This window comes from Eriocheir sinensis, unplaced genomic scaffold, assembly GCF_024679095.1.
Source record: "Eriocheir sinensis breed Jianghai 21 unplaced genomic scaffold, ASM2467909v1 Scaffold50, whole genome shotgun sequence".
Classification (NCBI taxonomy): domain Eukaryota; kingdom Metazoa; phylum Arthropoda; class Malacostraca; order Decapoda; family Varunidae; genus Eriocheir; species Eriocheir sinensis.
This window is the reverse complement of record NW_026111832.1, coordinates 1,087,722-1,114,715: the sequence shown is the minus strand read 5'-3', so window position 1 is coordinate 1,114,715 and position 26,994 is coordinate 1,087,722. Positions and strand designations below refer to the sequence as shown.

Below are 26,994 nucleotides of genomic sequence, written 5' to 3'. Positions count from 1 at the left end.
AATTTTTATTTTACGAAATAGCCGTTCTTAAGAATAATGACACTTCCAGTTATGTTGTCATAGTAATAATAATAGTAATAAATATAACAGGCATTTTGTTATGTATTGATAGTATTGATTGTATTATATCAGAGAGAGTGAGAGATGTAGGTCGATGCGATATGTAAATCATAATATATTCCAGATATTTTAAACGATACCGGTAATTTTGCTTTATTTGTTTTGCTTATCATTTAAAGAGTGCAAAATAAACGTCACTTGCTATATAAGTCGTGCCAAACATAGTAATTATATTTTTCCTTGTTTGTTTGGGGGAGGGAAAGAGAAATAGTGCCGATTAAAGTCTTGCCAAATACTACGGGTGAATTTTTTAATAATATTTTGTTGCGTTTATTATTGGAAGGAAAGAAAATAAGGGAAAAAAAAGGAAAGGAAAAGAAGAAAAAGATCCTCTAAAAATATATCAAATACCACCAGTGAATTTTTCTTAATATTTTGTTGCGTTTATTATTGGAAGGAAAGAAAATAAGGGAAAAAAGGAAAGGAAAAGAAGAAAAAGATTGTCTATAAATATATCAAATACCGCCAGTGAATTTTTCTTAATATTTCTTTCTATTTATTATTGGAAGAAAAGAAAATTTGGAAAAAAGAAGAAAGGAAAGAGGAGAAAAAGAAAAAGATTGTCTATAAATATATCAGATACCACAAGTGAATTTTTCTTAATATTTCTTTCCATTTATTATTGGAAGAAAAAAAGCAAGATAATAGGAAAAAAAGAAGAAAGTTAAGAGAAAAAGAGAAAAGATAGTTTATAAAATTACCAAATACCACCAGTGAAATTTTCTTAATATAATTTTGTGTTATTTAAAGGAAAAAAAAGCACCGATTCAACACACCAATTTGAAGTGTTGCCAAATACTACGGGTGAAAATTTTCCATAATATTTTGTTACGTTTATTATTGGAAGAAAAGAAAATAAGGAAAAGAGAAGAAAGTAAAGAGGAAATAAAGAAAAAGATCCTCTATAAATATATCAAATACCACAAGTGAATTTTTCTTAATATTTTGTTCCATTTATTATTGGAAAAGAAAAAAACGAGAAAACGGGGTAAAAAAGGAGAAAGTTAAAAGGAGAAAAAGAAAAAGATCGTTTATAAAATTACCAAATACCACCAGTTAATTTTTCTTCATATTTTTGTGTTATTTAAAGAAAAAAAAAAACAATTAACATTTTCCAGATAAACCTTGCCAAAAATATATAAACGGTGACATTTTTGTTTCGTTTTCAGCCTGTTATTTATAGTCCAATGTCTAATATGTTTACTAGAGTGTCTAAGTCCCCCCTTAAAACCTTGCGTACATTTTCTCTATAGAGGCGGCAAGGGTTGATATATATGTGTGTTTAAAAGTGTGCCCCCTTTAAATAATACCCTTGTTTAAGTTTTCTATATAAAGATGGTGAGGGTTAGAAAATATATATGCTTACTTGAGTGCCCCATTAAAATCTTACTTTTGTTTACATTTTCTATATAAGGATAAGGGTAAAAAATATATGTTTACTAGTCCCCCCTTAAAATAATACCCTTGTTTACGTTTTCTATATAAAGACAGCAAGGATAAAAAAATGCTTACTGGAGTGCCCCATTAAAATCTTACCTTTGTTTACATTTTCTATATAAGGACAAGGGTAAAAAATATATGTTTACTAGTCCCCCCTTAAAATAATACCCTAGTTTACGTTTTCTATATAAAGACAGCAAGGTTTAAAAATACATGTTTACTCGAGTGCCCTTAAAATAATACCCTTGTTTATGTTTTCTATATAAAGACAGCAAGGGTAGAAATTATATGTTTACTAGTGTCCCCCTTAAAATAATACCCTTGTTTACGTTTTCTATATAAAGACAGCAAGGTTAAAAAATATATGTTTACTCGAGTGCCCCCTTAAAATCATACCCTTGTTTACGTTTTCTATATAAGGACAGCAAGAGTAAAAAATATACATGCGTTCTAGATTGGCTAAGTCCCCCCCGAATAACCCTTCTTCATTTTCTCTCTATACACGACGCCAATAATATTTTTCTGACGTTAAGGAAGTGCCGTGTAGCTTATAGTTCCTTCAAGCATCTATATTCTTTGCCATAATAAGGAATACATAGGAAATACATGCGTTCTAGAGTGGCTAAGTACCCCCCGGATAACCCTTCATTTTCTCTATATAAACGCCGGCTAATATTTTCTCATAGGTCAAGGAAGTGTCGCGTCGCTTATAATTCCTTCAGGTGTTTATACTTTTTGCCGTAATAAGAAATACAAGCTTACCAGTCTAGCTAAGTACCCCCCGGATATCCCTTCATTTTCTCTATATAAACAACAACAATAGTATTTTTTTCATAGGTTAAAGAAGCGACGTGTAACTTATATTTCTTTAGGTGTTTATATTCTTTGCTATAATAAGAAATACAAGCTTACTAGTGTAGCTAAGTACCCCCTGGATATCCCTTCATTTTCTCTATATATGCGAGAACAATAGTATTTTTTTCATAGGTTAAAGAAGCGTCGTGTAACTTATATTCCTTCATGTGTTTATATTCTTTGCTGTCATAAGGAATACAAGCTTACTAGTGTGGCTAAGTCCCCCCTGGATATCCCTTCATTTTCTCTATATAAACGACAACTAATATTTTTTTCATAGGTTAAAGAAGCGTCGTGTAACTTATATTCCTTCAGGTGTTTATATTCTTTGCCATAATAAGAAATACAAGCTTACCAGTCTAGCTAAGTACCCCCTGGATATCCCTTCATTTTCTCTATATAAACGACAACTAATATTTTTTTCATAGGTTAAAGAAGCGTCGTGTAACTTATATTCCTTCAGGTGTTTATATTCTTTGCTATAATAAGAAATACAAGCTTACCAGTCTAGCTAAGTACCCCCCGGATATCCCTTCATTTTCTCTATATATACGACAACAATAGTATTTTTCTCATAGGTTAAAGAAGCGTCGTGTAACTTATATTCCTTCAGGTGTTTATATTCTTTGCTATAATAAGAAATACAAGCTTACCAGTCTAGCTAAGTACCCCCTGGATATCCCTTCATTTTCTCTATATATACGACAACAATAGTATTTTTTTCATAGGCTAAAGAAGCGTCGTGTAACTTATATTTCTTTAGGTGTTTATATTCTTTGCCATAATAAGAAATACAAGCTTACCAGTCTAGCTAAGTACCCCCTGGATAACCCTTCATTTTCTCTATATATACAACAACAATAGTATTTTTCTCATAGGCTAAAGAAGCGTCGTGTAACTTATATTCCTTCATGTGTTTATATTCTTTGCCATAATAAGAAATACAAGCTTACCAGTCTAGCTAAGTACCCCCTGGATATCCCTTCATTTTCTTTATATATACGACAACAATAGTATTTTTTTCATAGGTTAAAGAAGTGTTGTGTAACTTATATTCCTTCAGGTGTTTATATTCTTTGCCATAATAAGAAATACAAGCTTACCAGTCTGGCTAAGTACCCCCCGGATATCCCTTCATTTTCTCTATATATACGACAACAATAGTATTTTTCTCATAGGTTAAAGAAGCGACGTGTAACTTATATTCCTTTAGGCGTTTATATTCTTTGCCATAATAAGAAATACAAGCTTACCAGTCTAGTTTAGTACCCCCTGGATATCCCTTCATTTTCTCTATATATACAACAACAATAGTATTTTTCTCATAGGTTAAAGAAGTGTCGTGTAACTTATATTCCTTCAGGTGTTTATATTCTTTGCTATCACAAGGAATACATAAGACATCACTGTTTGAATGAGTTAATTAATTTTTTACGTTATAAGATTGAGTTTTTCTGTATAGACCCGATAGCGATGCGTTTTTTTAAATGGACAAGTTAGTTATCTTGTCATATTTTCTTATTTATATATTGTAAGACTTAAGTACAGGAACAATTTTAGATATATATTCTGCATTCTTGGTTAAAATCACTAATAATACATATATGAGTTTTTAGACATTAGTTAACTTGTATATTCCATCCAGTCGCATCTCTGTTTTTAAAATCACTATTCTTTCTCTTTTTAAATATCACTAATAAAACATATATCAATGGTTTCAGACATTAGCTAACTTGTATATTCCATTGAGTCACATCTCTGTTTTTAAAATCACTATTCTTTCTCTTTTTAATATCACTAATAAAACATATATCAGTGGTTTCAGACATTAGCTAACTTGTATATTCCATCCAGTCGCATCTCTATAGTTAAAATCACTATTCTTTCTTTTTAAATATCACTAATAAAACATATATCAATGGTTTCAGACATTAGTTAACTTGTATATTCCATCCAGTCGCATCTCTCTAGTTAAAACCACAATTCTTTCTTTTATTAATATCACTAATAATACATATATCAATGGTTTCAGACATTAGCTAACTTGTATATTCCATCCAGTCGCATCTCTATAGTTAAAATCATCATTCTTTCTTTTAAATATCACAAACGAAACATATATCAATGGTTTCAGACATTAGTTAACTTGTATATTCCATCCAGTCGCATCTCTGTAGTTAAAACCACAATTCTTTCTTTTAAATATCACTAATAAAACATATATCAATGGTTTCAGACATTAGTTAACTTGTATATTCCATCCAGTCGCATCTCTATAGTTAAAACCACAATTCTTTCTCTTTTTAATATCACTAATAAAACATATATCAATGGTTTCAGACATTAGTTAACTTGTATATTCCATTGAGTCACATCTCTGTAGTTAAAATCACAATTCTTTCTCTTTTAAATATCACTAATAAAACATATATCAATGGTTTCAGACATTAGCTAACTTGTATATTCCATCCAGTCACATCTCTGTAATTAAAATCACAATTCTTTCTTTTTTTAATATCACTAATAAAACATATATCAATGGTTTCAGACATTAGCTAACTTGTATATTCCATCCAGTCACATCTCTGTTTTTAAAACCACAATTCTTTCTTTTTAATATCACTAATAATACATATATCAGTGGTTTCAGACATTAGCTAACTTGTATATTCCATTCAGTCGCATCTCTGAAGTTAAAACCACAATTCTTTCTTTTTTTAATATCACTAATAATACATATATCAATGGTTTCAGACATTAGCTAACTTGTATATTCCATCCAGTCACATCTCTGTAGTTAAAACCACAATTCGTTCTTTTTAAATATCACAAACGAAACATATATCAATGGTTTCAGACATTAGCTAACTTGTATATTCCATTCAGTCGCATCTCTGTAGTTAAAATCACTATTCTTTCTCTTTTAAATATCACAAGCGAAACATATATCAATGGTTTCAGACATTAGCTAACTTCCATATGCCATTAAGTCTCAGGCTCAGATATATTTTCATTATTAATCCTTTTAATATCACAACAAAACATATATCAGTGGTTTCAGACATTAGCTAACTTGCATATGCCATTAAGTCTCAGGCTCAGATATATATTCATTATTAATCCTTTTAATATCACAACAAAACATATGTGAGTGGTTTTAAACATTAGCTAACTTCCATATGCCATTAAGTCTCAGGTATAGATATAAATCCATCATTAGTCCTTTTAATATCACAACAAAACATATGTGAGTGGTTTTAAACATTAGCTAACTTCCATATGCCATTAAGCCTCAGGTATAGATATAAATCCACCATTCGTACTTCCTCAACACCTCCAGCAATCAATATAGGGCCATTTTTAGACATTAGATAAGTTCCATATCATCCATTTTCTTTGTTTACCTTCCCTCAGTGTTGCCAGATAAGAGTAAGTATAAAAACAACAAGCACTTTTACGCTGTTTACCCTGCCTCTCAGATCGGCAAGATTAGGCTTGGATGGCACAGGAGCAGGATTTTATCTCTATACCAACTCTTAGTCACCTAGTTCAAACCATTGCAGGACAGACATCGGTAAGAGTTATTCTGGAAGAGTTTTTACGCTGTTCAGTCTGCCTCATAGCTCGGCAAGATAAGGCTTGGATGGCACAGGAGCAGGATTTTATCTCTATACTAACTCCTACAGTCACCTAGTTCAAACCATTGCAGGACAGACATTGGTAAGAGTTATTCTGGAAGAGTTTGTACGCTGTTTACGCATCCTCTTCGCTCAGCAAGATTAGGCTTGGATGGCACAGGAGCAGAATTTTATCTCTATACCAACTCGTACAGTCACCCAGTTCAAGCCATTGCAGGACAGACATCGGAAAGAGTTATTCTGGAAGAGTTTTCACGCTGTTCAGTCTGCCTCTCAACTCGGGAAGATTAGGCTTGAATGGCACAGGAGCAGAATTTTATATCTATACGAACTCCAACAGTCAACTAGTTCAAACCATTGCAGGACAGACATCGGTAAGAGTTATTCTGGAAGAGTTTTCACGCTGTTCAGTCTGCCTCATAGCTCGGCAAGATTAGGCTTGAACGGCACAGGAGCAGAATTATATCTCTATACTAACTCTTACAGTCAACTAGTTCAAACCATTGCAGGACAGACATCGGTAAGAGTTATTCTGGAAGAGTTTTTACGCTGTTTACGCTTCCTCTTCGCTCGGCAAGATTAGGCTTGAACGGCACAGGAGCAGAATTTTATCTCTATACCAACTCTTACAGTCACCCAGTTCAAACCATTGCAGGACAGACATCGGTAAGAGTTATTCTGGAAGAGTTTTTACGCTGTTCAGTCTGCCTCTCAACTCGGGAAGATTAGGCTTGGATGGCACAGGAGCAGAATTTTATCTCTATACCAACTCTTACAGTCACCTAGTTCAAGCCATTGCAGGACAGACGTTGGTAAGAGTTATTCTGGAAGAGTTTTTACGCTGTTCAGTCTGCCTCATAGCTCAGCAAGATAAGGCTTGGATGGCACAGGAGTAGAATTTTATATCTATACCAATTCTTACAGTCACCCAGTTCAAGCCATTGCAGAACAGACATCAGCAGGAGCTATTTTTGGAAGAGTCATCCGTCACTGCAACAACCTTCCCGCCGGAGTTATTAGTGTGGAAACGATCAACTCCTTTAAAAATCACATTGATCGCCACTTTCCTGCATCGGGGTGAAGTAAACATAGCTAAGTGTTCGTACAAAAGTGCTTTAATCTTCCCATATTAAGCGTTCATGGGGTTTAAGTAGGCTTTGTTTACATGTGCTGCCCCCTGGTGGAGAATTCAAACCTCGCTGCCAAAGTCGTGTCATCTATAGCGCCTTGAAGTATAAACGTACGGGTATAACATAGCTATAGGTGCTTGTATTAACCGGTTAACTATAAACGCTGTAACATATAAGGAGTTAAACTATATCCACTGTAGTGTTTAGGAAGCTTAACTATAAACGCCGTAACATATAAGGAGTTAAACTATATCCCCTGTAGTGTTTAGGAAGCTTAACTATAAACGCCGTAACATATAAGGAGTTAAACTATATCCACTGTAGTGTTTAGGAAGCTTAACTATAAACGCTGTAACATATAAGGAGTTAAACTATATCCCCTGTAGTGTTTAGGGAGTTTAACTATAAATGCCATAACCTATAAGGAAGCAAAGTATAAACGCCATGATATTTAGGGAGAAAATCTATAAACGCTGCGATATATAAGAATTTTGGTCCAGGAGAAAGTATAAGTTCTGTAATACTTTGTTTTGATTGTTAGAAAGTTGTATAAATAATAATAATAATAATAATAATAGTAGAGTTAGTATTTGTAAGTGAGTGAAGATAACTTACGAAGAGGAGATATACTAATGAATTAAACACACACACACACACACACACACACACACACACACACACGGATACCAGAGGAAGAAGAAGAAAAAATAAAAAAAAGGAGATTAGAAGAAGAGAAGAAGATTGTGATTTTAAGAAGAAATAAAGAAGAAAGGAAGAGAGAGAGAGAGAGAGAGAGAGAGAGAGTGAGAGAGAGAGAGAGAGAGAGAAGAAAATGAAATAGTCGTAGAAGAAGAAGAAGAGGAAAAAGAAGAAATAGAAATAAGGAAAATAAGAAAGGAAAGGAAAAAAAAACAAGAAAAAGTAGACTAATAACTACTACTACTACTACTACTACTACTACTACTACTACTACCACCGAAATGACCCATCACAGAGAAGAGGACGAGGAAGCCTTACTTCTCCCCACAGACCCCCCCATGGACACCCCCCCACACCCGCCCAGTCTCGGGTGTGGGGGGCGGGTGTGTGCGGTGCTGGGGGGCATCACCGTCGAGCCCATTCTGTTCCTGTACGTCTTTGCGATGGTCATGATGGGCAGTGTGACCACGAACTTGCTGCTGGATAAGGTCAGTGTGGGGGATAGTGTGTGTTTGTTTGTCTGTTTCTCTCTCTCTCTCTCTCTCTCTCTCTCTCTCTCTCTCTCTCTCTCTCTCTCTCTCTCTCTCTCTCTGTTTTTTGTATGTAATTTTGTTTGTTTGTTTGTTTCCGTCCTCTTGTCGTCTGTCGTCCTCTCTCTGTTTCTGGTGAGCCCTGTCTGTCTCTCTCTCTCTCTCTCTCTGTTTTTTGTATGTTATTTTGTTTGCTTGTTTGTTTCCGTCCTCTTGTCGTCTGTCGTCCTCTCTCTGTTTCTGGTGAGCCCTGTATCTCTCTCTCTCTCTCTCTGTTTTTTGTATGTTATTTTGTTTGCTTGTTTGTTTCCGTCCTCTTGTCGTCTGTCGTCCTCTCTCTGTTTCTGGTGAGCCCTGTCTCTCTCTCTCTCTCTCTCTCTCTCTCTCTCTCTCTCTCTCTCTCAAACCTTCCATAACCTTACCTAACCTAACCTAACCTTACCAAAACAAACCTAACTTTACCAAACCTTACCTAACTTAACCTTATCTAACCTTACCTTACCAAACCTAACCTTACCTAACCTAACTTAACCTTACCTAACCTAACTTAACCTTACCTAACCTAACTTTACCTTACCTAACCTAATTTAACCTTACCTAACCTAACTTAACCTTACCTAACCTAACTTAACCTTACCTAACTTAACCTTACCTAACCTAACTTAACCTTACCTAACCTAACTTAACCTAACCTAACCTTACCAAACCAAACCTCACCTAACCTTACTATATAATTTCTTACCTAACCCCCCCTCTCTCCCCCCTCTCACCCCCTCATAGGAGTGCGCCGAGATGGGTTACCCTCCCGACCTCTGCGACAACCTCATGGATCACCCCACAGAGGAGGTGGAGGTCCAGCTTACCTTTAACCTAACCTAACCTAACCTAACCAAACCTAACCTAACCTAACCTAACTTAACCTTACCTAACCTAACTTAACCTAACCTTACCTAATCAAACCTACCCTAACCTAACCTAACTTAACCTTACCTAACCTAACTTAACCTAACCTAACCTTACCAAACGAAACCTCACCTAACCTTACTATATAATATCTTACCTAACCCCCGCGCCTCTCTCCCCCTTCTCACCCCCTCATAGGAGTGCGCCGAGATGGGTTACCCTCCCGACCTCTGCGACAACCTCACCAATCACCCCACAGAGGAGGCGGAGGTGCAGCGCGGGGTGACCACCACCTCCATGTACCTCAGCCTAATCACCAGCCTGCCATCGGTGGTGTTCGCGCTCTTCCTCGGGTCCTGGAGCGACAAGCACGGACGACTGTTTCCGCTCGTCTTGCCGCTGGTCGGACAGTTCCTCTCGACGCTGGTGTTTGTGGTGAGTGAGTGTTTTATTTTTTATTTTATTTATTTATTTATTTATTTTCTCTATTTTTTTTTTTTCTTCTTTTTCTTCCTCTTCTTTTTTTATGAATTTTGTCTCCATATTTACGTATTTTTCTTTGATTTTTCTTCTTCTTTTTTTTTATGAATTTTCTCTCCATATTTGTTTTTTTCTTCGATTTTCTTCTTCTCTCTCTCTCTCTCTCTCTCTCTCTCTCTCTCTCTCTCTCTCTCTCTCTCTCTCTCTCTCTCTCTCTCTCTCTCTCTCTCTCTCTCTCTCTCTCTCTCCATATTTATTTTTCTTTGATCTTCTTCTTCTTCTTCTTCCTTCTTTCTTTCTTCATATTCTCCTATCTCTCGTTTTATCCTCTTTTTATCCTCTCTCTCTCTCTCTCTCTCTCTCTCTCTCTCTCTCTCTCTCTCTCTCTCTCTCTCTCTCTCTCTCTCTCTCTCTCTCTCTCTCTCTCTCTCTCTCTCTCTCTCTCTCATCTAATCAAACCTTCTAGAATTTAACCTAACCAAGCCTTACCTAACCTTACCTTACCTTACAAAACCAAACCTAACCTAACATTACCTTACCTTACCTAACCTCTCCCCCACCCCATACTAAGCACTCCCCTTCTCTCCCCACCCCAAACAGGCAAATGCCTTACCTAATCTTACCTAACTTAACCTTACCTTACGAAACCAAACCTAACCTAACCTAACATTACCTTACCTTACCTAACCTCTCCCCCACCCCATACTAAGCACTCCCCTTCTCTCCCCACCCCAAACAGGCAAGCGCGTACCTTACCTAACCTTACCTAACTTAACCTTACCTTACGAAACCATACCTAACCTAACATTACCTTACCTTACCTAACCTCTCCCCCACCCCATACTAAACACCCCCCTTCTCTCCCCACCCCAAACAGGCAAGCGCGTACCTTACCTAACCTTACCTTACCTAACCTAACCTAACATTACCTTACCTTACCTAACCTCTCCCCCACCCCATACTAAGCACCCCCCTTCTCTCCCCACCCCAAACAGGCAAATGCGTACTGGACATCGCTACCATCCGCTTACATCCTATTCAGCGCAGTTCCCTCGGCACTCACGGGCGGCCTATCCACACTCCTAATGGCCTCCTTCTCCTACATATCCGACATCACAAAAACATCAGCTCGCACCACACGCATTGCATTCGTCGACCTCGGTTTCAGCCTAGGGTCACCTCTCGGGCTTCTCCTCGGTGACCTGCTCTACTATAGGGTCGGGTACGGGGGGGTGTATGGGGTAGGCGCTGGGATGTTCCTCCTCGCGATCTTTTATACGTTGGTTAGGATTAGGGATACGAGGGGTGAGAGAGGGCGAATGGCGGGAAGGGGTGGGAGGGGTGCGGGAAGGGGGGTGACGGGGGGTTGCAGTAGTGATGGGGTGATTGGGAGTGAGGTCAGGGATGGTTGCCTTAGTGATGGGGTCGGTAATAGGGCTGAAAGGGGGAATGGGGGTAGAGATGGGGGTTTCGGGGTGACGGGAAATTCAGAAACGGGGAATTCTGTCAGTGATGGGGGTGGATATTCAGGTTTTGAGGGTCGGGAAAATGGGAATGGGGGTAGAGATGGGGCTTTCGGGGTGACGGGAAATTCGGAAACGGGGAATTCTGTCAGTGATGGGAGTAGAAATGTCGGTTTTGGGGGTCGGGAAAATGGTGATGGGGGTTTCGGGGTGATGGGAAGCTCGGAAACGGGGAATTCTCTTAGTAATGGGGTTGGCGGGGTTAGGGATGGGTGCCTTGGTGATGGGGGTGATGGGGTTAGGGATGGGCGCCTTAGTGATGGGGGTGATGGGGTTAGGGATGGGCGCCTTAGTGATGGGGTTGGAGGGGTAAGGGATGGGCGCCTTAGTGATGGGGTTGAAGGGGTAAGGGATGGGCGCCTTAGTGATGGGGTTGAAGGGGTAAGGGATGGGCGCCTTAGTGATGGGGTTGAAGGGGTAAGGGATGGGCGCCTTAGTGATGGGGTTGAAGGGGTAAGGGATGGGTGCCTTAGTGATGGGGTTGAAGGGGTAAGGGATGGGCGCCTTAGTGATGGGGTTGAAGGGGTAAGGGATAGTTGCCTTAGTGATGGGGTTGAAGGGGTTAGGAATAGTTGCCTTAGTGATGGGGTTGAAGGGGTAAGGGATGGGGGCCTTGGTGATGGGGCGAGTGATGGGGTTAGGGATGGGCGCCTTAGTGATGGGGTTGAAGGGGTAAGGGATGGGTGCCTTAGTGATGGGGTTAGGGATGGGCGCCTTAGTGATGGGGTTGAAGGGGTAAGGGATGGGGGCCTTGGTGATGGGGCGAGTGATGGGGTCGGTACAAAGAGGATGTGCTTGGATTTGTGTGACACTGAGAATGTTCGGCTGTCCTTCGCTACGGCATTCAAGAAGAGGCCGAACAGGGGCCGCGCCAAGGTGCTGGCTCTCATCGCGGCACTGTGTCTCATGGTGGCACAGTTTGGTGAGTGTTTGTTTGGTGTCAAGGTTTTGTTTACGTTGATAGATTTGTTTATTTTTTGTTGTTGTTTTTATTGAATTTTTTTTTCTATATATTTTTTTGGGCCATAAATTTCACTATGGTTAATTTTTTTTTGTTTTTTTTCTTTATATTGTTTTTTTTCTTTTTTTTTCTGCCCATAAATTTCACTGTAATTATTTTGTTTTTGTTTTTTTCTATATATTATTTTTATTTTAGTTTAGTTTGTTGTCCATAGATTTCCCGATAGTGTATGGGGTCCAGGAAGGGGGGTGAGAGGGGGAGGGGAAGGGGTTGCATTAGTGATGGGGTCAGGGATGGTTGCATTAGTGATGGGGTCAGGGATGGTTGCCTTAGTGATGGGGTCAGTAATAGCCTTCATTAATAGCCTAAAAGAATCATTCCCACACCTAAGAATCACTCAACTCAGATCATTTTGAATCAACATATCTCCAACAAACACACCCTATGCACACACACTCACACATACGCTCTCAGGGTGACAAAATTAGTGTGTGGTTATTGAAATTGATAAAAACATACCCCCTTTTCAACATCATTTCATATCTTGAGTTAAACTTTCATATATGTTCTTCCTAGTTTTCCTGTACCCTGATGTTTCCCCCGGTTCCCCCGACAGGAGGTGTGGGCATGGACTACCTGTATACGAAGCGGGTGTTTGGGTGGACCTACAACCAGTATGTGCAGCTCAGCGTCACCCAGCTGCTGATTGGGGTGGTGGGTGAGTGTTGGGGGAAGGGAGGAGGAGGAGGAGGAGGAAGAAGAGAGAGAGAAGGTGTTACAGGATTGAGAGAAGAGAAAGGAGAGGAGGATTTGGAGGAGGGAAAGAGGTTGAAGGAGGAAGAGGAAGAGAGAAGAGGAAGGAGAGGAGGAGGAGGAAGAGGAGGAGGGGTTTCGAGGGTGGAGGAGGAGGAAGGGAAGGAGGGAAAGAGGTTGAAGGAGGAGGAGGAGGAGGAGGAGGAGGAAGAGAGAGAAGGTGTGAAAGATTGGAGAGAAGAGGAAAGAGAGATTTCAATAGTAGTAGTAGTAGTAGTAGCAATAGTAGTAATAGTAGTAGTAGTAGTAGTAGTAGTAGTAGTAGTAGTATGAAGAAGAGGAAGAAAAAGAAGAAGAAAAAACTAATTAATGGTCCTTCCCCTCCTCTTTCCTCCTCCTCCTCCTTTCCCTCCTTCCTTCCTCCTTCCATTCTTACACTTTCTTTCCTCTCCCTCCTTCCTTCCTCCTTTCCTTCCTTCCTTCTATCTCCTTCATTCATTCTTTTTCCTTCCGCTCTCTGCCATTCTTTACCTCTCTCTCTCTCTCTCTACGTTCCTCCCCCTCTTCCTCCCCCCCCATAGGTGCGTCTGTGGCCCTGCCGTTGTTGAGTTACCGTCTACAGGTGGCGGACACAGTGCTGGTGCTGGCCGGCTGTGTGTCCAGGATAACAGCCCTCATTGTCTTTGCTATGGCCCCCCAACCTGGCTTCCTGTATTTAAGTAAGTCTGCCCTTCAAAGATGTCGTTTTCTTTATATCTCTCTCGTACTGCGTTCTTCTTTCCTTCCTTCGTTCCTTTTGTTTCCTTCACTGATAGATTTTCACATCCATTCCTGTCTCTCACTCGCTCTCTGTCGTTTATTTCCCCTCTATTTCATTCTCTTTCCTTCTAGGCGTTCATGGAGAAGAGAAAGTGTATGGTGTTGAACTTCACTTTTCATTGTTTCATCTAGAGAGAATTAGAACAGGTCGAAATGTAGTGGATCATTAAGGTAGAAAAAAGTTGGAAAGTTTTGTTTAGTCGGCGCAACATCTGTGGTCATATGCCGGAGAGAGACAGGAGGGGAAGGAATTATAGGAGAAGGGAAAGTTTGGTTTAGTCGGCGCAACATCTGTGGTCATATGCCGGAGAGAGACAGAAGGGGAAGGAATTATAGGAGAAGGGAAAGTTTGGTTTAGTGGGCGCAACATCTGTGGTCATATGCCGGAGAGAGACAGAAGGGGAAGGAATTATAGGAGAAGGGAAAGTTTGGTTTAGTCGGCGCAACATCTGTGGTCATATGCCGGAGAGAGACAGAAGGGGAAGGAATTATAGGAGAAGGGAAAGTTTTGTTTAGTCGGCGCAACATCTGTGGTCATATGCCGGAGAGAGACAGAAGGGGAAGGAATTATAGGAGAAGGGAACAGACCCCAGGAGACGGGACACAACCCCCGATTAATACCTGGTACCCATTCACTGCTGGGTGGACAGGGGCGTAGGGTATCGGAAAAGCCGCCCAATTTTTTCCACTCCGCCTGGGAATCGAACCCGGGCTCTCTCGGTTGTGAGCTGAGTGTGCTAACCACTGCACCACGAAGCCCCCTGATCAATAGGATGAGTGACTGGACTTAACTCAACGTAATCATTTGAAGACTAATTATATTTAACCTAACCTAACCTAACCTAACCTAACCTAACCTAACACCTCCACCTGACACCCTTACACCCCTGCTTATCCTACCCTCACACCCCTTCTACACACCCTTACACCCCATCTTCTATCCCCCAAACACCCCATCTACTTCCCGTCATTTCCGTTCCTCCAGTGTTGCCAATCCCATCCTAGCCTATCTTAACCAAAACTCTACCCTTACACCCATCCACTCCCCCTCCCCCAGGCTGCATCATTGGGATCATCGGCAGCTTCCCCCTCATCATCACCCGGTCCCTCATCAGCAAGGTGGTTCCGGCGGATGAGCTGGGGCGGATTTTCTCAGTTCTGGCGTCAGCGGAGAGCGTCATTCCGCTTGCCGCTGGTCCGCTCTACACTGCTGTCTATAATTCCGCTCTCACCACCCTGCCCAGCGCTATCTACTATCTGAGCGCTGGCCTGTACACTGTGATGACCATGATAGTCCTGTGAGTAGTAATAGTAGTAGTAGTAGTAGTAGTAGTATTGGGGGGAGGAGGAGGAGGGGGAGGAGGTATATTAGAAGAGAGGAGAAGAATTTAGGAGGTAGAGTGCAGAGTTGAAGAGGAGGAGGAAGAGAGAAAGAGGAAGAGGAAGAGGAAGAGGAGGAGGAGGAGGAGGAGGCTTATAAGAAGAGAGGAGAAGAATGAAGGAGGAGGAGGAAGAGTGCAGAGTTGAAGAGGAGGAGGAAGAAGAGAGGAGGAGGAGGAGGAGGAGGAGGAGGAAGAAAAATATCGATACCAGAAAAAAAGAATGAAAAAAAAACAAATACATATAGAAAATGGAAGAAGAGGAGGGAGAGAAGAGGAAGAAGAGGAGGAGGAGGAGGAGGGAAGAAGATTTACATAGATTTACATAGAAAATCAGGAGAGAGAGAGAGAGGAAGAGGAGGAGGAGGAGGGAAGAAGAGAGAGAGAGGTGAAGGGAAGGGGGAAGAATTAAGGTAGGAGAGAGAGAGAGAGAGAGAGAGAGAGAGAGAGAGAGAGAGAGAGAGAGAGAGAGAGATCGCAAATTCCCTCAACCTAATATATTCCTCCTTTTCCTTTTTTTACAGATGTATCTTCTTCACTGGGTCCTCCTCCTCCACCTCCTCCACCTCTTCCACCTCCTCCACAAGTTCAACCATCAACCACATCCATTCTGACCCCATCGCTGACATTCAACCTTAGTCAGTCAGTCAATCAGGGTTAGTTTGTTAGTTCGTACGTTACCCATACATGTTAACTTATGCATAGTGGGTTTATCTCATGTATAATTATGTATATGTATGTATAGCTAGTGTTTTTATGTATATTTTAGGGAGAACTCATGTATACATATCCACCCATAACGCGATTTTAAGGGTAACTATGATATATTTGTACGACAGATGAATAGAAAACGGGAGTACTATGGGTGTATGTATAATCTTGTATTTTCTATGTATATTTTAGGGATAACTTGTATATATCCACCCATATGCGATTTTAAGGGTAACTATGATATGTTTGTACGACAGATGAATAGAAAACGGGAGTACTATGGGTGTATGTATAATCTTGTGTTTTCTATGTATATTTTAGGGAGAACTCTTGTATATATCCACCCATATGCGATTTTAAGGGTAACTATGATATATTTGTACGACAGATGAATAGAAAACGGGAGTGCTATGGGTGTATGTATAATCTTGTGTTTTCTATGTATATTTTAGGGAGAACTCTTGTATATATCCACCCATATGCGATTTTAAGGGTAACTATGATATATTTGTACGACAGATGAATAGAAAACGGGAGTACTATGGGTGTATGTATAATCTTGTGTTTTCTATGTATATTTTAGGGAGAACTCATGTATATATATCCACCCATAACGCGATTTTAAGGGTAACTATGGTATATTTGTACGACAGATGAATAGAAAACGGGAGTACTATGGGTGTATGTATAATCTTGTGTTTTCTATGTATATTTTAGGGAGAACTCTTGTATATATCCACCCATATGCGATTTTAAGGGTAACTATGGTATATTTGTACGACAGATGAATAGAAAACGGGAGTACTATGGGTGTATGTATAATCTTGTGTTTTCTATGTATATTTTAGGGGTAACTCTTGTATATATCCACCCATATGCGATTTTAAGGGTAACTATGGTATATTTGTACGACAGATGAATAGAAAACGGGAGTACTATGGGTGTATGTATAATCTTGTGTTTTCTATGTATATTTTAGGGATAACTCTTGTATATATCCACCAATATCCTGCTCCCTCCCTCCCCCCTGTCCCAGTTTTAAGGGTAACTATGATATATTTGTACACGAATAGAAAACGGGAGTATTATATGTATGTATGTATATCCTTATTAGTGAATGTATATCTAGTATTTCTATGTATATTTCTACCCATACTACCTTCCCACCTGTCCCAGTTTTAAGGGTAACTATGATATATTTGTACACGAATAGAAAACGGGAGTATTATATGTATGTATGTATATCCTTATTAGTGTATGTATATCTAGTGTTTCTATGTATATTTCTACCCGTACTACCCCGTCCCCCCCCCCCCCCCCTCTCCCAGTTTTAAGGGTAACCATGATATATTTGTACACAGTGGAGTTGTTGAATAGAAAATGGGAGTATTATATGTTTGTTTTTGTATCCCCTTAAAATGTGTCTTGTAGTAGTAGTAGTAGTAGTAGTAATAGTAGTAGTAGTAATAGTAGTAGTAGTAGTAGTAGTGGTAGTAGTAATAGTAGTAGTAGTAGTAGTAGTTTTTATTTTATTTTTTCTTAATCTTTTCCTTTCTTTTTCTCATTTTTTCTCATTTTTCTCTTTCTTTTTCTCATTATTCTTCCTTTCTTCTCTACTCATCTCTCTCTCTCTCTCTCTCTCTCTCTCTCTCTCTCTCTCTCTCTCTCTCTCTCTCTGTTTACTAATTAATTTTTTACATTCAAAAGACTAAGTTAAGTTCTATTAGCCATCAAGGTCCATAACTCTTAACAAACATCATCAATGACTTCTTTAAATTTACATCAACATATATATAACCCATTGCAGACATATCGTGGTCAAATTCTTATACAATTCTTAGACGTTGTGGGCATTTCCAGGGGTAGTTTTATGACCCTGGTGGTAGTGTGACCCTTCCTCTGTACCGTGAACCTAAAGAAATATATTTGACAAGGCTTTCGTAGGAGTTGTGGGCATTTTCAGGGGTAGTTTTATGACCCTGGTGGTAGTGTGACCCTTCCTCTGTACCGTGAACCTGAAGAAACACATATTTGACAAGGCTTTCGTAGGAGTTGTGGGCATTTTCAGGGGTAGTTTTATGACCCTGGTGGTAGTGTGACCCTTCCTCTGTACCGTGAACCTTAAGAAACACGTATTTGACAAGGCTTTCGTAGAAGTTGTGGGCATTTCCAGGGGTGGTAGTGTGACCCTTCCTCTGTACCGTGAACCTAAAGAAACACGTATTTGACAAGGCTTTCGTGGGCGTTGTGGGCATTTCCAGGGGTAGTTTTTTTATCCTTCCTCTGTACCGTGAACCTAAAGAAACACACAGTTGACAAGGCTTTCGAAGGCGTTGTGGGCATTTCCAGGGGTAGTTTTATGACCCTGGTGGTGGTTTGACCTTTCCTCTGTACCGTGAACCTAAAGAAACATACATTAGAACGCGATTGACCTCAGTTTTGACCTTTGGAAATAGTTGACCCTCTCTCTCTTAAGCAATGACTCGCCATCCGCTGTACCGTACTAGACCGAGCCGTAACGCTCTCTCTCCCTCCCTCTTTTTATATACCGTCTCCCTTTGCATTAGTCACCCATCATAAATATTAACATAAACCTCAAATTACCCCAAAATATCACTAGTACATTTATTAATTAGAAGCTTAAATAAGAAAAGCTGATTATAAGGCTTTAATGTGGATATCTATAACATTAATATATGGAGTTATGGAAATGTGGGTGATATATTAGATTACGTGGGATATGTATATTTTTTAAGGCATTTTTAGACATTTTAAGGTAATTTTGATGTGTTTTAAATCTATATAATGTAAAAATATCTTATGTGAATTTGCTATACAGTCAACGTAGATCGTAATTTTAAGTCTACGGGAACGGTATCAAATTTTAGGGTATTTTGAGGTATTTTAGGGTGATTTTTATGCATTGTGGGCGTGGGTGGGAGGGACAGGGCCACACGTCTATTTCTGGTTCTGTACACGTATGATCCCTGTCTACGGCCTGGCAGGAAGGACGGGCTATTAGGTGAGAAATTCCCCTTAAAAAGTTTTCACATTTTTCCTTTTTTCTCTATAAATACGAATCTGTCGAGGGTTTGCCATGCACCGGTGTCTCGAGGGATGATTGTGGATGAAGTGGATGCCTTGGATGTGGATGATAAAGTGGAGGAAGTGGGTGAAATGAGGGGAAATATGAGAGGCGGAGAGTGGATGAGTAGGAGAAACTGGCGGGTGGAGGCTGGGATATATTTTCAGTTTTTTGTTTTTTTCTCTTTAAATACGAATCTGCCGAGGGTTTGCCATCCATCAGAAGCTCGAGTGATGATTGTGGATGAAGTGGATGCCTTGGAAGTGGGTGATAAGGTGGAGGAAATGGGTGAAAATAGGCAAAATGTGAGAGGTGGAGACTGGCTGAGAAGGGCGAGGAGGCGGGTGGAAGCTTGGATATATTTTCACATTTTTCCTTTTTTCTCTATAAATACGAATCTGCCGAAGGCTTGCCATCCACCAGTGTCTCAAGTGATGGTTATGGATGAAGTGGATGCTTTGGAAGTGGGTGATAAGGTGGAGGAAGTGGGTGAAAATAGGCAAAATGTGAGAGGTGGAGACTGGCTGAGAAGGGCGAGGAGGCGGGTGGGTTCATGGATATATTTTCACATTTTTCCTTTTTTCTCCATAAATACGAATTTGTCGAAGGCTTGCCATCCACCAGTGTCTCAAGTGATGGTTATGGATGAAGTGGATGCCTTGGAAGTAGGTGATAAGGTGGAGGAAATGGGTGAAAATAGGCAAAATGTGAGAGGTGGAGACTGGCTGAGAAGGACGAGGTGGCGGGTGGATGTCTCTGGATATCTTCACATTTTTGCCAATATCTCCTCATCCACGAATTTCCCAAAGCTCGCCATCCATCAGAAGCTTGGATGATAGTTCTGGATGACGTTGATGCCTTGGAAGTGGATGATAAGGTGGAGAAAGTGGATGAAAAGAGGGAAAATGTGAGAGGTGGAGACTGGCTGAGAAGGACGAGGTGGCGGGTGGATGTCTGGATATCTTCACATTTTTGCTAATTTCTCCTCATCCACGAATTTCCCGAAGACCGCCATCCATCAGGGGCTCGAACTGGGGTTATGGATGAAGTGGATGCCTTGGAAGTGGATGACAAGGTGGAGGAAATGGGTGAAAATAGGGAAAATATACGAGATTCAGACGGTCAAAGGAGGAGATGGAGGGTCTGGGAGATTGCTTCCTGCATATATACCCAATTTTAGGCCTATGGTGAAGCGCCTAGGCCGATTTTTACGCATTTTCGGGGACGTGAAGTGAGAGTGTAGGCCTAGGCAGTGAAAATGAGCCTGGAAAGTGACTGAAAATGCCGTGATTGGTATGAAAATGACGTTGGTTATGGTCAAGATGAAATGGTGTTGATAGTGAGTCATGATATTGATGGTGATGGTGTTGATAGTGAGTCATGATCGTGGTGATGATGGTAGTGAAAAAAAAATATTAATGGTGATGTGAGGTAGGCCTATGGTGGTGATGGTGAGGTATAGGCCTATGGGGGTGATGGTGAGGTAGGCCTATGGGGGTGATGGTGAGAGACTGGAGTGTTTGTGATAGTGATGTGGTGATGGTCTTAAACACACACACACACACACACACACACACACACACACACACACACACACACGTACACACTTTTAAATCATAGGCCTATATATTTCCTTTTTTTCAATTTTCTTATTAATTTCTTTTTCTAGGCCTATTATGTGTTAAAATTTCAATTCTTCTCTTCTATTCTTGTTATCTCTCTCTCTCTCTCTCTCTCTCTCTCTCTCTCTCTCTCTCTCTCTCTCTCTCTCTCTCTCAGCTTCATTATCTCCACTTTCCTCCATTTTTCTCTCCCTCCATTCTCTCTCTCTCTCTCTCTCTCTCTCTCTCTCTCTCTCTCTCTCTCTCTCTCTCTCTCTCTCTCTCTCTCTCTCTCTCTCTCTCTCTCTCTCTCTCTCTCTCTCTCTCTCTCTCTCTCTCTCTCTCTCTCTCTCTCTCTCTCTCTCTCTCTCTCTCTCTCTCTCTCTCTCTCTCTCTCTCTCTCTCTCTCTCTCTCTCTCTCTCTCTCTCTCTCTCTCTCTCAGGTGACTCTCTCTCTCCATGTCTCTCTCTAACTCTCTCTCCTCTCCCCCAAAGCGTTAGTGTTGCCATGGGGTCATTGTGTGTTGCCATTGTTAAATTTCTCTAGTATAACACCCGTCCTATAACCCCCCCCTCCCCCCCTACCCTAGAGCGTTAGTGTTGCCATGGGGTCATTGTGGGTTTTGCCATTGTCAAATTTCTCTAGTATAACACCCATCCTATACCCCCCCCCCACCCACCCACCCTAGAGCGTTAGTGTTGCCATGGGGGTCATTGGGTGTTGCCATTGTTAAATTTCTCTAGTATAACACCCGTCTTATGCACCCCCCCCCCTACCCTACCCTAGAGCATTAGTGTTGCCATGGGGTCATTGTGTGTGTTGCCATTGTTAAATTTCTCTAGTATAACACCCGTCCTATTAACACCCCCCTCCTTACCCTAAAGCGTTAGTGTTGCCATGGGGTCATTGTGGGTTTTGCCATTGTTAAATTTCTCTAGTATAACACCGTCCTATAACCCCCCTCCCCTACCCTAGAGCGTTAGTGTTGCCATGGGGTCATGGGGGGTTTTGCAATTTTTAAATTTCTCTCTTATAACCCCCGACTTATGCACCCCCCCCCCTACCCTACCCTAGAGCATTAGTGTTGCCATGGGGTCATTGTGTGTGTTGCCATTGTTAAATTTCTCTAGTATAACACCCATCCTATAACCCCCCACCCACCCCCCCTACCCTAGAGCATTACCCATCCTATACCCCCCCCCCTCCCCACCCACCCACCCTAGAGCGTTAGTGTTGCCATGAGGCCGTTCGTGTGTGTGTTGTCATTGTTGGCGTGAGAATGTTGCATAAGAGATTTGAGTGTCGACCAGAAAACGCCTTATTTATCTAGAATAACACCCGGTGCACTTCAGAGATTGACACCATATTTACGAACATGTATATTTATTTTGTACATATCGATTACACTATTTATCTAGAATTACACCCTAGCGTACTGTTCATGTATGTTATTGTATTTATCCAGTATCACACCTGTTACAAGTATAATTACCCTAGCGTACTGTTCATGTATCTGTTATTGTATTTATCCAGTATCACACCTGTTACAAGTATAATTACCCTAGCGTACTGTTCATGTATCTGTTATTGTATATATCTAGTATTACACCCGTTAAATGTATACTTACCCCTAGCGTACTGTTCATCTATGTTAATGTATTTATCTAGAATCACACCCATCGCATTGCAGAGGTTGACGCAGGTCTTTAAGACAAATCTATTCTTTATAACGCACTTTTCCCATACATGTTTTATTTAAATTTTCATATTAATTTTTTTATTTATTTATTATGTATATAACCGTGTAGCAGCGACGGGACAAATTTGTGGCTTTACCGTGTAGCAGCGACGGGCCAAATTTGTGGCTTTACCGTGTAGCAGCGACGGGACAAATTTGTGGCTTTACCGTGTACCAGCGACGGGACAAATTTGTGGCTTTACCGTGTACCAGCGATGGGCCAAATTTGTGGCTTTACCGTGTACCAGCGATGGGCCATATTTGTGGCTTTACCGTGTAGCAGCGATGGGCCAAATTTGTGGCTTTACCGTGTAGCAGCGACGGGCCAAATTTGTGGCTTTACCGTGTAGCAGCGACGGGCCAAATTTGTGGCTTTACCGTGTACCAGCGATGGGCCATATTTGTGGCTTTACCGTGTAGCAACGGGCCAAATTTGTGGCTTTACCGCGTACCAGCGACGGGCCAAATTTGTGGCTTTACCGTGTAGCAGCGACGGGCCAAATTTGTGGCTTTACCGTGTAGCAGCGACGGGACGAATTTGTGGCTTTACCGCGTACCAGCGACGGGCCAAATTTGTGGCTTTACCGTGTACCAGCGATGGGACAAATTTGTGGCTTTACTGTGTACCAGCGACGGGACAAATTTGTGGCTTTACCATGTACCAGCGACGGGACAAATTTGGCTTGTCACTGGTACACGGTAAAGCCACAAATTTGGCCCGTCACTGCTACACGGTAAAGCCACAAATTTGGCCCGTCGCTGCTACACGGTAAAGCCACAAATTTGGCCCGTCGCTAATACCGGGTTAAAACACTGCGTCCGTCTAAGGGTTAAAGTGCGTTAGATCAATTTTTCTTACCATATAGTATTTAGAAGTCTGGTAAAATTTAAAAAAAAAAAAAGTTCACCACCACCACCACCACCGTCACTATCCTGAACATGAGAGAATGGGACTATCAGAATCAGTGACCTTATTGGCGACAGTGAGTGATAGTGACCTTATCCTTATTATTTTGACCTTTACTCACGTCCTTACTGCTGGGAAAATGATAGTGATTGATAGTGACACTCGACGAATCTAATTGGTGATGGTGAGTGATGGTGAGGGGTGAAAGTGACCTCACCTTCATTTTCTTTACTCTATACACACCTCACAATCTCTACAGAACATGACAGTGAATTATAGTGAAAAATGATGAATTTATTTGGTGATAGTGAGTGATGGTGAGGGGTGATAGTGACCTCATCTTCACTTTCTTTACCCTTATACACACCTCACAATCTCTGCAGAACATGACAGTGAATTATAGTGAAAAATGATGAATTTATTTAGTGATAGTGAGTGATGGTGAGGACTGAAAGTGACCTCACCTTCACTTTCTTTACCCTATGCACACCTCACAATCTCTACAGAACATGACAGTGAATTATAGTGAAAAATGATGAATTTATTTGGTGATAGTGAGTGATGGTGAGGACTGAAAATGAGCTCACCATACACCTTCACTTTCCTACCTGTGTCTTTCAGTTATACGCACATCACAATCACTGGAGAACATTGATAGTGAGTGAAAGTGAAGTGATAGTGAGGTGACACCATCGCTAACTCATGTCACTTTCATTCACCACCAAAGAGTGAGAGAGAGGGAGACGGAGAGACCAGTACATCTTCGTCACTATCAAAACTGTGAACCCAAGAATGATAGTGTGTGAAAGTGAGGTTTGATAGTGACATGACCCCATTGCTAACTCATGTCACTTTCGATTTCACACTCATATCAGCTACAGATGAACATGACAGGCATACCCTCACTATCACAGCTGGTGGACCTCAGGATGATAGTGAGTGAAAGTGAGCTTTGATAGTGACATGACCCCACTCTAAACTCATGTCACCTTCGATTTCACACTCACTTCAACTACAAGAGAAAGTGAAATTGATTTGATAGAAGAGGAAGAAGAAGAAGAAGAAGAAGAAGAGAAAGAAGAAGAGGAAGAAGAGGAGGAGGAAGAAGAAGAGGAGGAAGAAGAGGAAGAGGAAGAACAGAGAAGAAGAAGAGGAATTAAGAACACACACACACACACACACACAAACACACACACACACACACACAATGCCTCACACAAACGCACACACACTCCAACACAAAATCACGCACATAGCCACGCACATCCAGGCCTTACACACGCACACACGCACACACACTCATTAGCGGAGCAGGTGAGCGGAAAGGTCGCCCAGGTACGCCACCTCCTGCGGACTTTGAGGATTGAGGGAACGGAGGAGTTTGACCGGTTGAAGAAGGAGGAGGAGGAGCTGGAGAAGGAGATGAAGGAGATGAGGAGGGAGATGAGGGAGAGGGAGATAGATATGGAGAGAAGGAGGAGGAGGAGGAGGAATGGAGATAAAAGTGCGGGTTTGAGAGAGACAGGAGAGAAAGGAAGGAAGGAGAAGGAGGGAGAGAGAGAGAGAATGAGAGCGGAGATGAAAGATTTGAAGGTAGTGAGTGGATTTGAAGGTGAAGTGGACCAGGTGAGCGGAAGTGACGTCAGATTGAAAGTGGAGGGAGCGGAAAAGGTCGGAAAGTCCACCCGAATTGAGCCGAAATTTCTCCACCAGTGGGAGGAGAGAGATCACACACTCTTCCTCCGTCTGTTCTCGAAGATGGAGGGAAGGAAGAGGAGGAGGAGGAGGAGGAGGAGGGAAGAGGAGAAGGAGGAGGAGGATTGGATAGAGAGTAGGAAGGATATTTATGGAAGAGATGGATTGGAGGAGGAAGAGAAGGAGGAGGAGGAGGAAGGGAGAAGAGAAAGTAAGGAAGGAAGAGAGGAGGAGGAGGAGGAGGAGGAAAGAGAAGAGGAAGACAACCAGGTGGAAGAACGGAAGAAGAGGAAGGAAGAAGAGGAAGAGGAAGAGGAGGAGGAGGAGGAGGAGGAGGAAGAAGAGGAATTGGACCCATACCAAAACAACTTCCCGTATAAAACGCGTCATGAAATTAAGCAACATTTAAATGCCTACAAAACACACCTGGAGGAGAGAGAGAGATGGAGGGAAGAAGTGAGGAGGTGGAGGGAAGAACGGGAGAGAAGGAGGAGGGCGGAGGAAACGGAGGCGGCAGCGGAGAGAACGGAGATGGAGAGAGAGATTAGGAGACAGAAGGAGATGGCGGAGGAGAGATTGAAGAGGGAGAGAGAGGAGAGAAGGGAGAGACTGAGAGAGTGGAGGGAGAGAAAAGTGGAGGAGGAGGAAGGTGGAGGAAGTCAAGTCCACATAAGGAAGAAGAAATCGCAGAGTTACACCGAGGGAGAGAGAGAGCGGATGCAAGCGGAGATAGAGGAGTTTAAAGAAAGAACAAAGTGGAAGAGGAAACAAGAGGAAGAAGAGGAAGAGGCCAAGAAAATCAACAGGGAAGACAAAACAACAAGACAAGCAAAACAACAACACTATCTCGAACAGGACCGTCGGCATATCGAAAAAATCCTCCTCCGAAAATCCCAAAAACAAATCCAGCTCCCCAAGGTCAGGTCGGAGGTCAAGGTCACTGCCGGGCGGAGCAGGGAGAGGCTGGAGAGTTCCACATTAAGCCACAGTGCCTATAGGGCCAGTGTGGAAGCGAGGCGGAGTGGTGGAGGGTGCAAGTGGAGTGGCGGAAGGGGTGGAGAGGGGTCATGTGTGTTAGGGATTGATTCGGTGCCGAGGCTTGGAGTGCCGGAGTGGCGGAAGGGGTTGTGAGGAGGAGGAGGAGGAGGAGGAGGAGGAGGAGGAGTGGAAGAAGAAGAAGGAAGAGGAAGGAAGGAGGAGGAGGAGGAGGAGGAGGAGGAGGAGGAGGAGAAGGGGAAGAAAGGAAGAGGTTATGGAAGGAAAGAGGAAGAAGAGGGAAGAGGAGGAGGTGGAGGAGGAAGATGAGGAGGAGTGGAAGAAGAAGAAGGAAGGAAGGAGGAGGAGGAGGAGGAGGAGGAGGAGTGGAAGAAAGGAAGAGGTTATGGAAAGAAAGGAAGAAGAGGGAAGAGGAGGAGGAGTGGAAGAAGAAGAAGGAAGAGGAAGGAAGGAAGGAGGAGGAGGAGGAGGAGGAGGAGGAGGAGGAGGAGGAAGGAAGGAAGGAAGGAAGGAAGGATGAAGAAAATAATAATAATAATAATAATAATAATAATAATAATAATAATAATAATAATAATAATAAGTAATTCTATTCTTATAAGTAATTTAAGAACACTTTTTTGTACTTGTAATTTTGATATTATAAGTAAATTTGTAAGTATTTATATATATTTTTTTCATCCCCTGAGAGAGAGAGAGAGAGAGAGAGAGAGAGAGAGAGAGAGAGAGAGAGAGAGAGAGAGTGTGTGTGTTAATAAGCATCTTCTTCTTCTTCTTCTTCTTCTTCTATGCAATCATGAAATTTTGAAGTGCTGGAAGATAATGGAAGAGGAGGAGGAGGAGGAGGAGGAAGAAGAAGAGGAGGAGGAGATAAGTTAATAAATGTAGCAAAAGAGGAGGAGGAGGAGGAAGAGGAGGAGGAGGAGGAGAAGATATGAACTAGGTAAAGGAAGAGAGAGGAGGAGGAGGAGGAGGAGGAGGAGGAGGAGGAGGAGGAGGAAGACCAGGTGTAGGTATTCTCAGGTGATTC

At 41.6% G+C, this 26,994-nt stretch overlaps 1 protein-coding gene and 2 long non-coding RNA genes across 4 annotated transcripts; 2 read left to right on the top strand and 1 right to left on the bottom strand.

Moving 5' to 3' along the window:
* Window positions 1–6: 6 nt before the first annotated feature.
* On the top strand, window positions 7–3,709 carry LOC126992723 (uncharacterized). 2 transcript variants are annotated; one of them, XR_007746927.1, is made up of 3 exons: window positions 7–2,397; window positions 2,696–3,328; window positions 3,479–3,709. It is a non-coding gene; the product is annotated as an uncharacterized LOC126992723 (long non-coding RNA). The 2 variants fall into 2 exon arrangements; XR_007746926.1 differs by having other exon boundaries at window positions 2,696–3,483.
* A 1,329-nt stretch (window positions 3,710–5,038) lies between these two features.
* On the top strand, window positions 5,039–16,540 carry LOC126992747 (uncharacterized). Its single transcript, XM_050851563.1, has 8 exons — window positions 5,039–8,370; window positions 9,514–9,750; window positions 10,791–11,583; window positions 11,989–12,240; window positions 12,896–12,997; window positions 13,614–13,751; window positions 14,909–15,149; window positions 15,755–16,540. The coding sequence occupies exons 1-8, from the start codon at window positions 8,164–8,166 to the stop codon at window positions 15,867–15,869; spliced, it is 2,085 nt and encodes a 694-aa protein (XP_050707520.1). The 5' UTR covers window positions 5,039–8,163; the 3' UTR covers window positions 15,870–16,540.
* A 258-nt stretch (window positions 16,541–16,798) lies between these two features.
* Window positions 16,799–17,327, bottom strand: LOC126992724 (uncharacterized). Its single transcript, XR_007746928.1, has 2 exons — window positions 17,109–17,327; window positions 16,799–16,968 (listed from the first exon to the last, which is right to left on the bottom strand). It is a non-coding gene; the product is annotated as an uncharacterized LOC126992724 (long non-coding RNA).
* Between the last annotated feature and the right edge of the window lie 9,667 nt (window positions 17,328–26,994).

Bases quoted from the DNA above. Each gene is read 5' to 3' on its own strand.
- LOC126992747 (XM_050851563.1), top strand. From the start codon at position 8,164: ATGACCCATCACAGAGAAGAGGACGAGGAAGCCTTACTTCTCCCCACA. The intron at 12,998-13,613 runs GTGAGTGTTGGG...CCCCCCCCATAG, and splicing joins GCTGCTGATTGGGGTGGTGG to GTGCGTCTGTGGCCCTGCCG. The intron at 15,150-15,754 runs GTGAGTAGTAAT...CTTTTTTTACAG, and splicing joins GTGATGACCATGATAGTCCT to ATGTATCTTCTTCACTGGGT.